The sequence below is a fragment of the Leptodactylus fuscus genome, chromosome 3 (assembly GCF_031893055.1).
Source record: "Leptodactylus fuscus isolate aLepFus1 chromosome 3, aLepFus1.hap2, whole genome shotgun sequence".
NCBI lineage: Eukaryota > Metazoa > Chordata > Amphibia > Anura > Leptodactylidae > Leptodactylus > Leptodactylus fuscus.
This window is the reverse complement of record NC_134267.1, coordinates 62439451-62454397: the sequence shown is the minus strand read 5'-3', so window position 1 is coordinate 62454397 and position 14947 is coordinate 62439451. Positions and strand designations below refer to the sequence as shown.

The 14947-nt window shown below is 39.8% G+C and overlaps 1 protein-coding gene across 2 annotated transcripts in view; it reads left to right on the top strand.

The window, feature by feature from the left end:
• IGF2R (insulin like growth factor 2 receptor) overlaps positions 1 to 14947 on the top strand; it is an 86467-nt gene that overhangs the window by 30436 nt on the left and 41084 nt on the right. For both annotated transcript variants that reach the window (XM_075267664.1, XM_075267663.1), the window contains exons 6-15: positions 333 to 453; positions 3201 to 3300; positions 5422 to 5584; positions 6626 to 6794; positions 6965 to 7068; positions 9115 to 9276; positions 11045 to 11185; positions 11281 to 11424; positions 13409 to 13540; positions 14111 to 14258. In XM_075267664.1, the coding sequence (XP_075123765.1) occupies positions 333 to 453; positions 3201 to 3300; positions 5422 to 5584; positions 6626 to 6794; positions 6965 to 7068; positions 9115 to 9276; positions 11045 to 11185; positions 11281 to 11424; positions 13409 to 13540; positions 14111 to 14258 (1384 nt within the window). The remainder of the gene's footprint in view (positions 1 to 332; positions 454 to 3200; positions 3301 to 5421; positions 5585 to 6625; positions 6795 to 6964; positions 7069 to 9114; positions 9277 to 11044; positions 11186 to 11280; positions 11425 to 13408; positions 13541 to 14110; positions 14259 to 14947) is intronic.

Genomic DNA, 14947 nt, shown 5'->3' with positions numbered 1-14947 from the left:
AATATTGGGAAAACTCTTAGAAGGGTCACATTAAAATTGGCAGTGCCAAATCTCCTTGAGAGGGTCATTGTGCAGTTTATCTATGGTTAGTGGATCACTTGGCTCTGACTTGATAAAAAAATAGCCTACAGACCGGAAACATCTGCTCTGTTACTGAACAGTATAAGCGTGTATTTTATTCTCTCTTGTACATCACTTTCTCTGGCTTTTTTTTTTTTTTTTTCTGAACTGGTTTGACTGGTTATTTTCTGTAAGGCTTTATTGGATAAGTGATGACTGAGACGTGTTTCCATAAGTGTGGCTGACCATTATTACTGGATTATCTTATACAGGCAGTAGTGTGGGAGAAACCTCAAGCTGCCCCCCTGACAGTGCCGCTTGCCTTATAAAGGATGGGAAGAGTTATGATGTGGGACAACCGAAAAATGCTCTCGCCTCCTATGAAAAAGATAGGTATGTTTTTTTTTTTTGTGTTTAAATACAACAGTTTTATACAATTCAGAACACGCTAGGATATTGTTTGTAACATTACATCCAATTTCTTAATGTAATTCCATGACCATTTATGTGATTACAAAATGCCATGGGGAAGCTGAAAGGACGATAGACTGTCAGAATACCGCTATTTACATTCTGACAGGTAATGGCAGCAATTACTTAAAGAGGTTTTCCAGGGCTAAATAGTGTTGGCCTACTGTTAGGATAGGTTATCAGTATGTGATCAGTGGGGATCTGACACTTGGGAGAGCTGTGTTCCCTTTGTTGTACATCAGATAAATAGTACAACTGCATGACCGTCTATTTAACGCTAAGACCCCACCTAGTGAGCCGCGGCAGAAACACATCATCATTTACTGCTGCATATTTCACAAATAGTCCTCAAAGTCTTCCTCTGCGGACTTTCTGCCTTTATTATACTTCTATGGAAAATGCCAGTGTTTCCATAGGTATAATGCTATGCAATGACATGCTATGATTTTCAAAAACGCACCCTTTCCGCTGCAGATTTTTTTTCTGTATTGTGTGGATGGGATTAGCCTTTCGTTCCCTTCCCCTTCCCTTCTGAATAGAGTTGTGATCTGGGGCACCTCTCCGTTCAGTTCTGTGGGAGTGCTGGAGATAGCCAATTGCTGTACTTTGGCCATTTCTGGCGCTCCGTTTGAGCTAAATGGAGTGGTGTGTGTACTGCTTGACCACAACCCTCATTCAGAACAGTGCTGTCCTGATCATTGCGGTCTACGTGGTCAGACCACCACTGATCTGCAATTTATCTCTTATCCCATGCATAGGTGTTTTGTGGGAAACCCCCTTTAAAGGGGTTGTCCACTTCATATTGTTATTGCTTTAAAGGTGTTGTCCAGTTTCAGACAAACATTATTACTTCCAAGGGATATAAATCAGTCCATGGCCCAGTGGTCCGCTCACACAAACAGAATGTCATTGGTGACCTCAGCCAGGGGACTTGTATACAGGCCAACGGAACTGCTGCGCTAAATACAGAGGACCAGGGAGAGATGAATACGTGTTCATGTTTATGGCCCCAGTAGCAGCAGTATTAAGTGATAAATATATGAACTGGGAAAACCCTTCTAAGCGAGTGGGATGAAGCTGCAATACCAAGCACAGCTACTCTGTAATGTATGGCACTGTGCTTGGTATTCAGTGAAGACGTTACCGTCTCTTCATACAGCTGACATGTGGGGCCCTAGGTGTCTGATCCCCATTGATGACATTTTGATGACTTTTCCTAAGGAAGAATATCATTATAGGTAATTATTTTAACATTATATTTTTTTTCTTAATTAAACCTAAATAGGTCAAACATTCTCTAGTCTATACAGTGAATAACCAGTGAGGCCGCCGTCTTCTAAAATGGTTTTCTGCCAATGACGACATGTCTAATGTTTTATTAAAGGGGCTCTATCAGCGTGCGTGCATAGCCTTTAAGAAGGCTATTCAGGCACCGTAAATGTTATATTAAACTACACCCCCCCCCCCCCCCCCCCCCCCCGTTTTAAAATAATAACCTAAAAAAGAATGTGCTCTACTTATGGATCGTGCGTGCTGGGCGGGCATTCAGGGTGTGTCTTCATCTTCGTCCACGCCTCTTCTTCTTCCGACGTCCTCCGGTTCCGTCCTTCCCCGGCGCTCGCGAGCGGACACTGATATAAAAACATGGCCTGGGCGCATGTGCAGTAGCATGCGGCTTCTACTACGGCTACTGCGCATACGCCCAGGCTATTTTTTTTTATTTTTTTTTAATCAACGTCCGTTCGCGAGCGCCGGAGGAAGACGGGACCCGAGGACATCGGAGGAAGAAGAGGCGTGGATGAAGATGAAGACATACCCTGAATGCCCGCCCAGCGTGCATGTTCGGTAAGTAGATCACATTCTTTTTTAGGTTATTATTTTAAAACGGGGGGGGGGTGTAGTTTAATATAACATTTACGGTGCCTGAATAGCCTTTTTAAAGGCTATTCGCGCATATGTGGGGCTCTATCAGCATGATTTTGCTGATAGAGCCCCTTCAAAATCCTAAATGCTTTTATTTCCATACATTTCAAGGCAAGAAACTCCCTCTGTTTTGTTGCTCCTGTATTATTCCTACTGTAAATTAATAAATTAAGGACGGATTGTCTCTACATAGTCTGATATTGTGAGCACTGAGTGTACAATGACAGAGCGTGTAGGAACACCCCCAAATATCTAGTAGGAGAACATTACAGAGATGTAAAAAAGAAGATAGATAGATGTTTTGTCATGGGGAGTATTGAAATGGACAAGCCGGCAGAGACAACAGGTTCACTTCAAGTACTTGTATACTTGTACAAGTATAAATAGTCTTCCACGATAAGGCCCTATTCACACGTCTGTAAATCACGACTATGTGTTGAACTTGTTCTCCACAGACAAGCACACTGTCCCATTGATGTAAAGGAATTATCCAGTTTCTAATATTGATGGCCTAACCTGCAGACCTGTTGTTCAGGGACAGGGCAGCTCCCACTGATGTTCACAGGCCAAGAGAAGTGGATGTCTGCAGATGCCCAATAAAATCAATGGGACTGTGGAGAACATGGGCAGCCTGTGGGCATTTGATTGTTTGATCAATGAGTCTCTCCTATCTGGCCTGAACCAACATTTATTTCTTATCTCCTTTTTGTCACTTTTTCATAAATATTGACCATCTTGTTTTCTAGGCTGGTTCTTCAGTACGAGACAAGCAACAAACCTGACTTTTGTAATGGCCATTCTCCCACAGTTAAAATAATATTTACCTGCCCATCAGCTGACACTGAGGTTAGTCTATCCTTTTTAAGTAAAATGGGTAACGTACAAAGCTAGGCAAATATGAATAATAATTTTCTGTACCCTTTGCAGTTATAATACATTAAAGAAATGTTCTGGGAATTAAAAAAAAAAAAAAAAAAATTCCACTTACCTTACCATCTCTTGTTTAACTATCTGGGTTTATACTGTGTTGTGTGTATTGCCATTGCTGCTGCTGTCTTATGTTGGCGCTATAGACTCCACGTAATGGGGATGGGATATAAACCATGGCATGTCTGGGTCAGAGGAGACTTCTGGCCAGGAAGGTAAGTTCAGTAAAGTCAGTAAGGACACCCCCACCCCTTTGGCATTTGCTATATCTGTATATACTGCCAGTAAGGGGTTAATACAGGACAGGTCTCCCTACAAACGCTTAGTGATGCCACTAGTGCTTAGAACCTGTTTTCTGGTTAAAGAAAGTACAATAAGGTAATATAATATATTACAAAAATATTTGGCAAACCCCTCTGTACACAGTAAAATAAATAAATAAATAAATAAATAAATAAATAAATGAAAACACGGATACACGTCAAACTGGCATCTCATAGTATGGACATTATGATGGTCTTGTACCCGTTTCCAGCACAGCACAACAAATTCACTGTAGCAATGTGTGGTTAGAATTTTTTGGCCGTTCCTTTCTAAAAACACAAGCCTATGGCCGAGTCAGCTGACCAATCGTTTGCTCTGTGGTGTGGTGTGTTTTTTTTTTTTTTTTGTTTGTTTGGTTTTTTTTTTTTTTTTTTTAAACTATATATTTGCCAGTCTAGTCTATCCTGTTGCTAGTGAGATTACTTGTATAAGCAATCCTGCAGGCTATTGATCACTGATCTGCTAATCGAAGTTTTATATGTATTGCCAGCTGTATGGCCTCATGACAAAGTAATTTGATGACTGATCTTTAATTGGAACACAGAGATGATGACAAATAAATAAATAAATAAAAGATTAGTAGTTAGCATGCACTCTAAATTTTCTGAAAAGCTACTTTTTGAGCTTAATTAAAAGGTTAACAATAAAACACACCTGAATGTTCATATTTGTCTATATACTATAAGAGTCCAGAACATGGGCTTATCAGCTATGTAACATATTGTCGCTTGTTTATAGAATCTTTAACACCTGATGCAATCTGTATGTGGACAAATGATCCATATTATGATAAAGTTCCTGTACAATTTAGGGAGAGTTCACACTACCGTTACTAATGTCCGTTGCTGTCTTCTGTCATAGGATGACAGCAATGAATATTAAACTGTCACAAAGAACGGTCACAGACTGATTAGGTGTCCATTTCCGATAACATTAATGTAAACAACATGATGGACGCTAGCTTCTTTCATGTTAGTTTACTTTTGTAACAAAAGATAAAGTTGGGCATGCAGAAAGATAGCTTCCCTCTTGTTGTTATTCGTGTCAATGGGAATGGACACAGAATCCGTCTGTGACTTATTAATGTACGTTGTACGTAGTAACAGTAGTGTGAACTCCCCCTTGTGTATTATCAGCAGCACATGCCCCCATTTGTTGGCTGCCAGCAGTTTTTTTGGCTGAAGTCATCAGTAGCCAGCCATAAGCATTTGTATGTACACAAACTCTTGCTAGCCTCTAGGGTATGTTCACACAGAATAATTTACAGCATACATTGATGTTTTCCCTTTAGATGATTTTTTTTTTTCATGGAAAAATAAGTGTTCTGTTTGAGAACCCCATAGGAATGCTAAAAAATACCACCTGGCTGGTGCAGAATTTGACACAGAATTTGCAAATTCAGCGTCAGATTCCTCAGCAAATTCTGCTTTGGAATTTCTGAAGCATAATTTTTCAGCTTCTACAAATACTGCAATGTGAACTTGGGCTTAAATTGTTTACAGACCAGGATTGAGTTTTCCTACGAATATCCATTTGGTGTTAGTGATTATTAACTGTATATTTCTGTTTCTCTGCCTTTGCAGTCTGTACTGAATCTAATGAGTTTTGGGATGTTTACTATAGCTTTAGTGCCCATTTTTTACTGTAGTAACTAAGTATAACTTACTATGGTGTATTTTAAAATATTTTACATTTTTTAATTTTATTTTCTTAAAGATTACTGACCCCAAACTAACTGCGAGCAGCAATTGCCGCTATGAGGTGGAGTGGGTCACAGAGAATGCCTGTCACATGGATTACTTGGAAAGTGACAATTGTACACTTGTCAGCAAGGAAAGGAGGGTTTCTATTGACTTGTCCCCACTCACAGCAAAACCAGGTCAGATTTAATTTGCTTTTCTTGCTTTCCAGTTTCTGAATAAAATGTTGAGCAAATGACATACAGATGACTAGATGTGCTGTACATTGACTGTCCTTTTATATACCATATGGCTTCAACTGGTAACCATAAATGTGCATGACAGGCCAACTATGTCTATGACTCCTGAATCTCCCACAAATGCAGATGGATATTGGTATTCTACTACCCAGTCCTTTCACAGTGGACAAGTAGGACAAATATACTACTCGGTCGAGCATGCATGTGTATAGGGGAGTTGGGAAGCATAGCACTATGTGTAATGCCAGCTTTAGCAAGTAGTGATTATCTTTCATCGGTTTTCAAGGGGGTATTCAGGATTAGAAAACATGGCTGCTTTCCTCTTCTCAGAAAGTGACATCATTTTCTTTGGTCTCATGAGAATAAGAACGACGGCCGTGATGTTGCCTCTTGAGAAAAAAGCAGCTATGGTTTCTTATCCTTTTTTGGTTGATGTTCTTCAGTTGCCAACATTCGTTGTGTATGGGCCTCTCTGCTAACAGTGGGGGAGACCTATCAAAGTTAGTGAAAAAGGACTCAGAGAAGTGAGCGGTGACCTCAGATTGGTTTCCATGTGCACAGATTTGTATGAGAAATATTGGAAAATGGTTGCATCACCATTATATGTTTGGGCAGGGAAAATCAACAGTCTGCGTGACAATGCATACATAAGTGGAAATGGGACAGTTTGTAGAGTCACCTCAATGCCAATCTGATGTACTGATGGTCTGTACAGCTGGGGAGGAGGGTCCTATATCCCCAACTATATCTCCAGCAGTCCCATAGAGTTGAATGGAATTTCAGCATACTTGCTCCGCCGCCAACCTTTCAAATGGGAACACTGGATTCCCATCCTTATGTTTGGCTATGTGGTTTTTGTTTTTTGTTTTTTCGTTCGGCAATGAACCCTTTTGTCTTCTACCCCTTGACTGCCCTTTAAGATTTACCTAATAAGTACCAGAAGTCTTCTTTACAGTTGGAATTTCTTTTCTTGTGTTTTAGGAAACCCTTACCATACAGAAGATCCAAAGGGGGAATATACATTTTACCTTAATGTGTGTGGGAAGATAACAGAAGGTGGATGCTCGGGTGAAGATGTTTCTTCTTGTCAAAAAATAAAGTCAAATACACATACTAAGTCTGCTGGTTCCTATAAAAACCAGACTCTCAGGTATGTTAAGTGTGCACCTCCTACTAGGCGCCATTGTTTTTAGTTTTGCTTGCTCTTTCCATTAACATGCAAAACAATTTTCTGCTTCTTAAGTTCTAGTTGTGTTTATTTTCTTATGTACGTTTCCAACATTTATTGGAAAGTTTTCTTTTATATCTTTTTTCCTATAGATTTTCTGATGGGGACATAACTTTGACATACACTGGGGGAGAAACTTGCAGCTCTGGTTTCCAGCGTATGACAGTCATTAATTTTATATGTAACGAAACTGCAGGTAAGAGGATAAGTAAAGAGCTGTTCTCATCTCCCATAAGGTTATAGACTATATACCTAAGCTGCTCCTACAGTGTACATAAGGTTTGCACTCACATAGTGTAACCCATTGATTGTCCATGTTTCCTTCCAGCCACAAAACAGACTACACTGGTCAAATAGGGAGTCGGATTAAAAAATAACGGAACTTCTTGCGGCTTGTTGAATTATATACTGAATGTACTATTGCCGATTCAGCCATTCGGCAAAAAGTTTTCAGCCAGATGGATTAGATTTTTAGTATATAGAGGTTTTCTTATTGACCAGTTAGGGTGGCTTCACATCTGCGCCCCGGGCTCCGCTTTCAGTTTCCGTCTTCTGCTGACAGGAGACGGAAACCCGACAGACCGTGAGCGTTTTGTGGTCTCCGCAGCGAAACCGTTTTTTTTTAACCGGACACAAAGTCCTGCATGTCCGACTTTGTGTCTGGTTAAAAAAAACGGTTTCGCCACGAAGACCATAAAACGCTCACAGCCGGACACTTTGCAAACCCATTCAAATAAATGGGTTTGAAAAATGACTGCCGGTTTCCGTCTCCTCTCCAGTTTCTTGGGCAGAAGACGGAAACCTGAAAGCGGAGACCGGGGCGCAGATGTGAACCTGCCCTTACACAAAATTTTCAAATTATTTTAAATTAAACAGAATCTGCTATTTTAGCCATCTTTTATCTAGTGTGTGAGCTGCACTACATATAGCAATGTAATACATGCAAAAGAGATCCTTTATAATTGTTTTTCCATCACTGTGACTTCTATAAATCTACGAAGAGAGAATTTTGCTACATAGAATCCAGTTACGATGTATGATGGTCCAGAACTTCCGTGACTTAAGTCTGAGTTATATCCTCTTAGTACTTAAGAGTTTAGGTTTAAGGAGAACTTTGTATATCTTATTATGTGCATAGTTGGGATGCCATTGCTTAAAAGGGTTATCCACGTTCTTATATTGATGGTGGTAAAATAGGTCATCAATATTAGATTCGTGAAGCCCGAACCCCCACAGAGTAGCAGCTTTGGGACAGTGCAGCTATCAATATTAGAAAGTAACCCCTTTTTAAGGTAAAGCTTAATGAATAGTTTTATATACACCTATATCCATACAGTAGCAATATCAGGAGTGAGATTACCCCAGTGGAGGATCTATACAAAACAGTAGGTTTGGCTAGCCCGAACACACGAGTACCTGTCATTTCAGGTGGCTTTTGAGATTAGTATGTTCAAAGAACTAACACTATTTGTGACCATTAATCCAGACTTCATCGAAAACTTTCAGCTTACCCTGAGCCCGACTCCATAGTGGGTGAAGACTACCTGCTATGATGTATTTTTTTTTTTGTTTGTTTTTTTTATATACACAGCGCACAGAGAAAAGGTAATATTTTTCCAGAATCCGTAGCTGCCTGGAAGACATTGTACAGCAGTAATGAGCAGTGTAGCTGTGACTCTAGCTCTTGAGTGAGATCAATCACTTACTAGATGCTGCAGCACCTTACTAAATCTCAGCACCTCCTTCTTCCCTTTACTCTTATGTTGGTAAAGCAGGGATGTTTACGCCCCACCCAAGGGAGTGCCCCTAAATTGAATGGCCCCTTTTTTGGGCTGGGTTTGTAAGTCATATCCCATTTTTTGACATACCCAGATTTACTGGGATTGTTTCCCAAATTTCGAGACTGTCCTGACGAAGTTGAGACAGTTGGCAACCATATCATAGCCGTCTATGTGCAGCAGCTTGATCTGAACTCACAGAAAGTTGTATCCTGTCTTCATCTTTGCCTCATTGAAGACAAGTGAATTGAGAGTAACTGATAACACCAGAAGGTGGGGAAGGAGAGGAGTCTGAAAAAGCAGAGGACTAGGCATTTTTTTCTAATAAGAGAGAATTTGTACATGTCACAACTATACTTGTACTATTGATTAGTGGGAAAAAATAATTTAAAATGGTAATGATTCCTTAATACAATTATATTACACTTGCTAAAATGTAAATTTATTATTGTGTTTATTTCAAGTGAATGATGGCAAAGGAGTGCCTGAATTTCAGAGTGAAGCAGACTGTACCTATTTCTTTTCTTGGCAAACCAAATATGCTTGTCTGAAAAAGAGGGAGGATATGTGCTATGTGGAAACCAAGAGGAAACAATACAATTTATATAATCTGATACGTACCTCGGGTAAGTGAATGATATCTGTCCACAAGATCAGCTGGTTCTTCTGTGCACGGAACTAATGTTTAAGGACACGACTGGTGACTGCTCATACAGTTTTATGTTTGTGTAATGACATTCACCTCTATTACAAAATTGTCTGACCATTGTATAAGCAATGCTACCTCCGATGTCGCCCCTGCTACCTCTTGTGTTACCCCCTCTACCTCATAGATTGCAAGCTCCTGCTAGCAGGGCCCTCAGTCCCATTGGGTGAAGTGACTGTTTCTTTGTAATGTATCTTTACAATGTATCTACAGTGCTGTGGAATATGTTGGCGCTATATCAATAAAATGTATTATTAATAATAAATTTAGAACATGGAATACGATTACGTATAGACATACCTAACGTGTGAGAGAGGTGGAAAAAAATGTTAACAAATTGTTATCCCAGTTATTTTCTGTAGATGTACTCCAATGATATCCTGAATGGTTGTAGGGTATTTCCATGTAGACACATCAGTAAAAACTAATTTTCCCTAAGGCTGTCTACAATCTGTCCGTGGGCTGCAGACGCTCTTTGCTTATAAAAATGGAATTCCTCTTAATGGGTTTGTCCTGCTATTCCCAACTTGTAAGCGTAAGTAGACTGGGGTTCTGACCTCGACCCTTGTGTTGCCAAGAACAAGAGGAGCAAATTCTATGTTATTGCCTGGAGGACAGAACAAGAATGCTCCCCTATGCTCCTTAGAAAATAATGGGCTTGTCAGAAACTTCTCCATCCATTCACTCAGCTGTTCCTTTGCCTGTGTCTGGGAAAAATATGGAAACTATGAGAGACATAATGCAGTATCTCCATCTTGGGATATCTATAAGATCAGAGTGGTAATCCAGACCCCATGATCCTGGAACTGAAGAGGGAGCAATACTGACTTTTAGTGCTGCATCCCCCTTTGAGTTTTTTTTTGTATAGGCAACTCTCTTGGCCTCTCAGATATACAGAGAATTGCAGCTGACTCTGTTCATTGAATGCAATTGTGCTGGACTTCATCTTCACACTAGGTAACTGGGGCAGTCTATGCAGGAAGTAACAGTGAAGGACTGCAGGTCCAGATTACTGCTGCGGCCCCTTTACTCTCAGAAGCAGTGCAGGTCTGCCCCTTGGGGTGATAAAGTAGTAGCATATTCCATAGCTAATATTCCATAGTAGCAATATTCCATTACAAGATTATAATTCCTCTTTTAGAATTGAGAGGCGCACTCTGTTTTAGCCTGCATTCTCCTGATAGCCATGGGTTAAAAGGGCAGGATGTTAAAGGGTTTTTCCAGGGTTATGATATTGACAATGGATATTTAGGGTAAGCTGTCAATATTAGATAAGTGGGGGACCGACACCTGGCACCTCTTACTCAGTTGTGTTATTTGGCAGCAATGCTCAGGCAGGTTCAGCTTTCTCTTCACATGTCAATGACCTCACATCCATTGGTTGCAGGTCCATCCTATCCAGCAAATGCTGCAATCCCTTCAAACAGATGATCAGTGGTGAGGCCAGGTGTTGGACCCCACCGATAAATATATATATTTACCCAACACCTGGCCTCACCACTGATCATCTGTTTGAAGGCATTGCAGCATTTGCTGAACGGGATTGACCTGCAAACAAGCCATTTTTTTTATTACATTACCTACATGACCATGAGTGTAGAATTGCGTACATAGTACAGAAGGTTATGTCATGTTATTACAGAGGATATATGTCATTTCTCATACACATTTGTTCTAATGTTTCACAGAATCTAGTAATGCTGAGAATTGGGAGGCAGTAAACCTAAACCCATCAGATAAGAGCCGCTTCTACATCAATGTCTGCCATGATGTCCTGCAGACGGGAGAGGCCAGAGTCTGTGATGATGATGCAGCTGTTTGTGCAGTGGGTAAGGATATATTTATCGCATTAATATTACTGTTTTCCAGCTTCTGTCACCTTGTTTTTGTGGTTTATATCTTGACTGTTATTTTTATTTTGCAGATTCTAATGGCGTGAAAAACTTAGGAAAGTTTCTGACTCAACCAAAGTTTGATAAAGGCAACATTGTTCTTGTATATACAGATGGGTCAGCGTGCCCAGGAAACAAAACTATTCAGACCAACATCACACTGATTTGCAGTCCAGGTACATGCGAGTAGTGATCGGCTGTTTTTGTTCATGGATTATAAATGGAGCTGGACAATTATTGGAGTAATTTGCCATTTCATGAAAGAACTATTCTAATTTTTTTTCAGAATTGTGAAAATGATGCCCTAGATTCTTATATATTCTATGTACATGTTCCTGTCCTACCACAAGCTATGATCCATGTGTTTTATGGGTTTGGGTTTTTGTTTTTTTTTTGAATACTTGGTTAATAGAGTGAGGAATCCTACATAAAATCTATATGAATCCTTCTTGTACCAGCTCATTTAACATTTTTAGTATTTTTAAGCAAAGTCAAGAGATTAAAATCGAGAAAATGTTAGGAAAAAAAATAAATCAAGATCTTATTTTTAGGTCAAATCGCCTAGCCGTGACGCTAGATGTGAACTTCTGTAACATTGCAGGTTGCAGATGATGGGGACGTATGGATCCCTCCATATGTTGTAGAGGTCCTAATTAGATAATTAACAGGCCTAGATGGACTGCAGCCATCTTTCTTTTAGGCCTGGAGAACTGATTAAAGACACAAGATGGTAGTGTATCAAAAGAGTTCTAATTTTTATTGTAAGAAAAGGTAGTTTAAATACATTACAGACAAAGAGCTGGCTTGGCTATTCTAATTAGTACATCATGATTGGTTATAGAGATATAAGACAAGCCTGACACATGGCTATTGGCTGAGGCTCATTATAATCTGCATCTCATTATAACTTTCCACACTGGGATGGACTTTCCCATGAAACAAAGAAGGATTCAAAATACTTATGTGTGCGCTAACATCCCAGACTATGTCTATATGTATATATCATGGCAAAAGAGATAAGATGACACGTTCCATAGACTCTGTGTCTATATACACTCTAAGTGACCTTCATATACCATAAAATATGACAGAGTGCCCAGATACCATAAGATTAATACTTTTGTTGGTTATGTGTCCATACATCATGTAAAGGAGGTAAGAGATATACAAAGTCAGCTGCATCTTCTCAAAATGAGGCCCTTGAGAGATAATGATTAGCAACCTATGCATTAACATTCATTATCACATTCCTTAAAGTCTAACAAGGGGCCTCCTTGACTTAAGCAGAAAAATACATACTTATATAGTTTATATGTGAAAGAGTACAAGATGGCTGCCAGAATACAAAGATGGAGGACTTAACTCTAATACAGATAACAACTAGAGGGGCATACTAGCTTGTCCGGGTGGGAAGGCAGAATACAGACAGCCAATATAAACATCTGCCTGGTGAAGTAGCACAATCTCGTGGCACTGTCAATTGCCCGGCTACTCTATTGCCCGTTGCAGGTAATTACTATTATGTTGCAGGGTTCGGATTTCTCCAGTGCTTTTAACACCATTCGGCCAGGGCTACTGAGGGACAAGGTGGCCCTTGTTAGATTGGACCACCACCTGTCCAAATGAATCCTAAACTACCTCACAAACCGACCTCAGTGTGTGAGAGCCATGGACTGTGTGTCTGACACTTTGCTGAAGTTGGACAACCCCTTTAACCCTTTAAGGACACAGAATAGTTTGCACATTAATGCCCTGTGACTTTTTTATCAAATTTTCCTTCTCAGTCTTCCAAAATTCATAACTTTTTTTTATTTTTCTGTCTTCATAGCTACGTAAGGGCTTATTCTTTGCGTGACAAGTCATACTTTCGTTTGGAACCATTTTTAGGCTACATATAATGTTCTGATCAGCTTTTTTGGGGTGGGGTTTGGGGTCCATGTTAAAAAATCCACAATTTTATTATAATTTTTTTGCATTTTGATTTTAGGGTATTCATTCTGTATTAAAAATGACATGGCATATTTGTCCACGGGTCATTACAAGTACAGTGATACCATACTTAGAATTTTATTATGTGTTACCACTTTTACAAATAAACTCACAAATGCAACAATATTCAACACCGTATTTTATAGGTTATAACGTCTCTATTATATTTAGGTAACCGCGAAAGCCCTCCTATACTGAAGAGCGCCGATGACTGCTACTATGAATTTGAATGGAATACTGCCGCTGCCTGTGTCGTATCTAAAAAGGAGGGTGATAAATGCACAGTTGCTGATCCACAGGCTGGTGAGTGTTAGATGCCATTCTTGACACACACACACACACACACATACACACACACACACACACACATTTTTTAAAGCATTTTTTAGATAGAAATATGAAATATTTGGAGAAATAAAATGTCTCCAAAGCTAATAATCGTGCAGTATAGTGGCCTTTAATAGGAACATACTTTTGTGTCTTGAAACCAGTGTAGCAAGGCAGAGATAAATATTTTTTAGGGATATGCAAGTACATCAGGGGCAGAACCGATTTCCAAAACGATCACAAGTCTTTCAGGTTTTTGTGGAATAGTCTTAGTGTCGCCCATTCAGGTGTGAATGACATTTTCAGCGACTGTCTGTAGGCGGATTTGGCAAATCAGACCCCCACCTTGACTCACATCAGACCCACCTATAGGGCACGTCCTGTCTTTGTAAATAAAGGGATTCTCTCACATTGCTATTATTACACAGTCCTTGCTGTAGAATAAGCAGGAAGTGGATTTGTAATAGAATGCGAACAGAACCGCCTGTACACAAGTATTCTATATGAAGCAATGCTTTCCTATCCAAATTGTTTTATATTTTGCAGGTTTTTACTTTGATCTTTCACCACTAACAATCAAAACTGGAAGCCACCAGATTATTACTACTAATTACACCTTCTATGTAAATGTCTGTGGCAATGTAACCCAACAACCATGCGAAGCCAACTCGGGAGCCTGTCAAGTGGCTAAAAAGTAAATACACTAATGTGTTTTTATTTTATATAATATGTATATGTGTGTGTTCTACAAAATTGATGGTTTACTCTAACTCTTACCTCCCAACTTTCAGTGGCAAAAATTTATCTATAAGTCCTACCCAATCGCACCCAGTCCCTTTGTACCATCACACAGTTTTTATACCTCTTTAGTGGCCCCTTTACATGTAATGTCCCTTTACTGCCCCCATACAGTATGCCCTATTGCAGACCCCACACAAAAGTGCTTCCTTTTGGCCCTCACACTGTATAATGTCTCCCTACTTGTGTCCCCTACATGGTATAATGTCCCCTTCTTGTGGATCCTTCCTGAAAAAATGCCCCTTCCTTGTGGCTCCTACACGGTACATTGTCCCCTCCCCATAGCACAACCCAATGCAGTTTCCCTTAGGTGCCCACACTTATTATAATAAAGAGAAAAAAAAATCCTCTCCTCGTTTCCATTGGGTCCACTCTATCTGCTCTATCAGACATGGCCACTAACAAAAGTACTGGGCAATCAACACTTCATGGCCCATTTAGTTAACAGACTAGTTTTTGTCTACGCCTTAACACCAGTCTGACATTGATAGCCAGTTTAAAGGGTAGGCCATCAATTTTGTAGTCCCAGAGACCCCCTGTAGTGTGGATAATATCCTTTTGAATGTTTTTTTTTTTTTTTTTTTT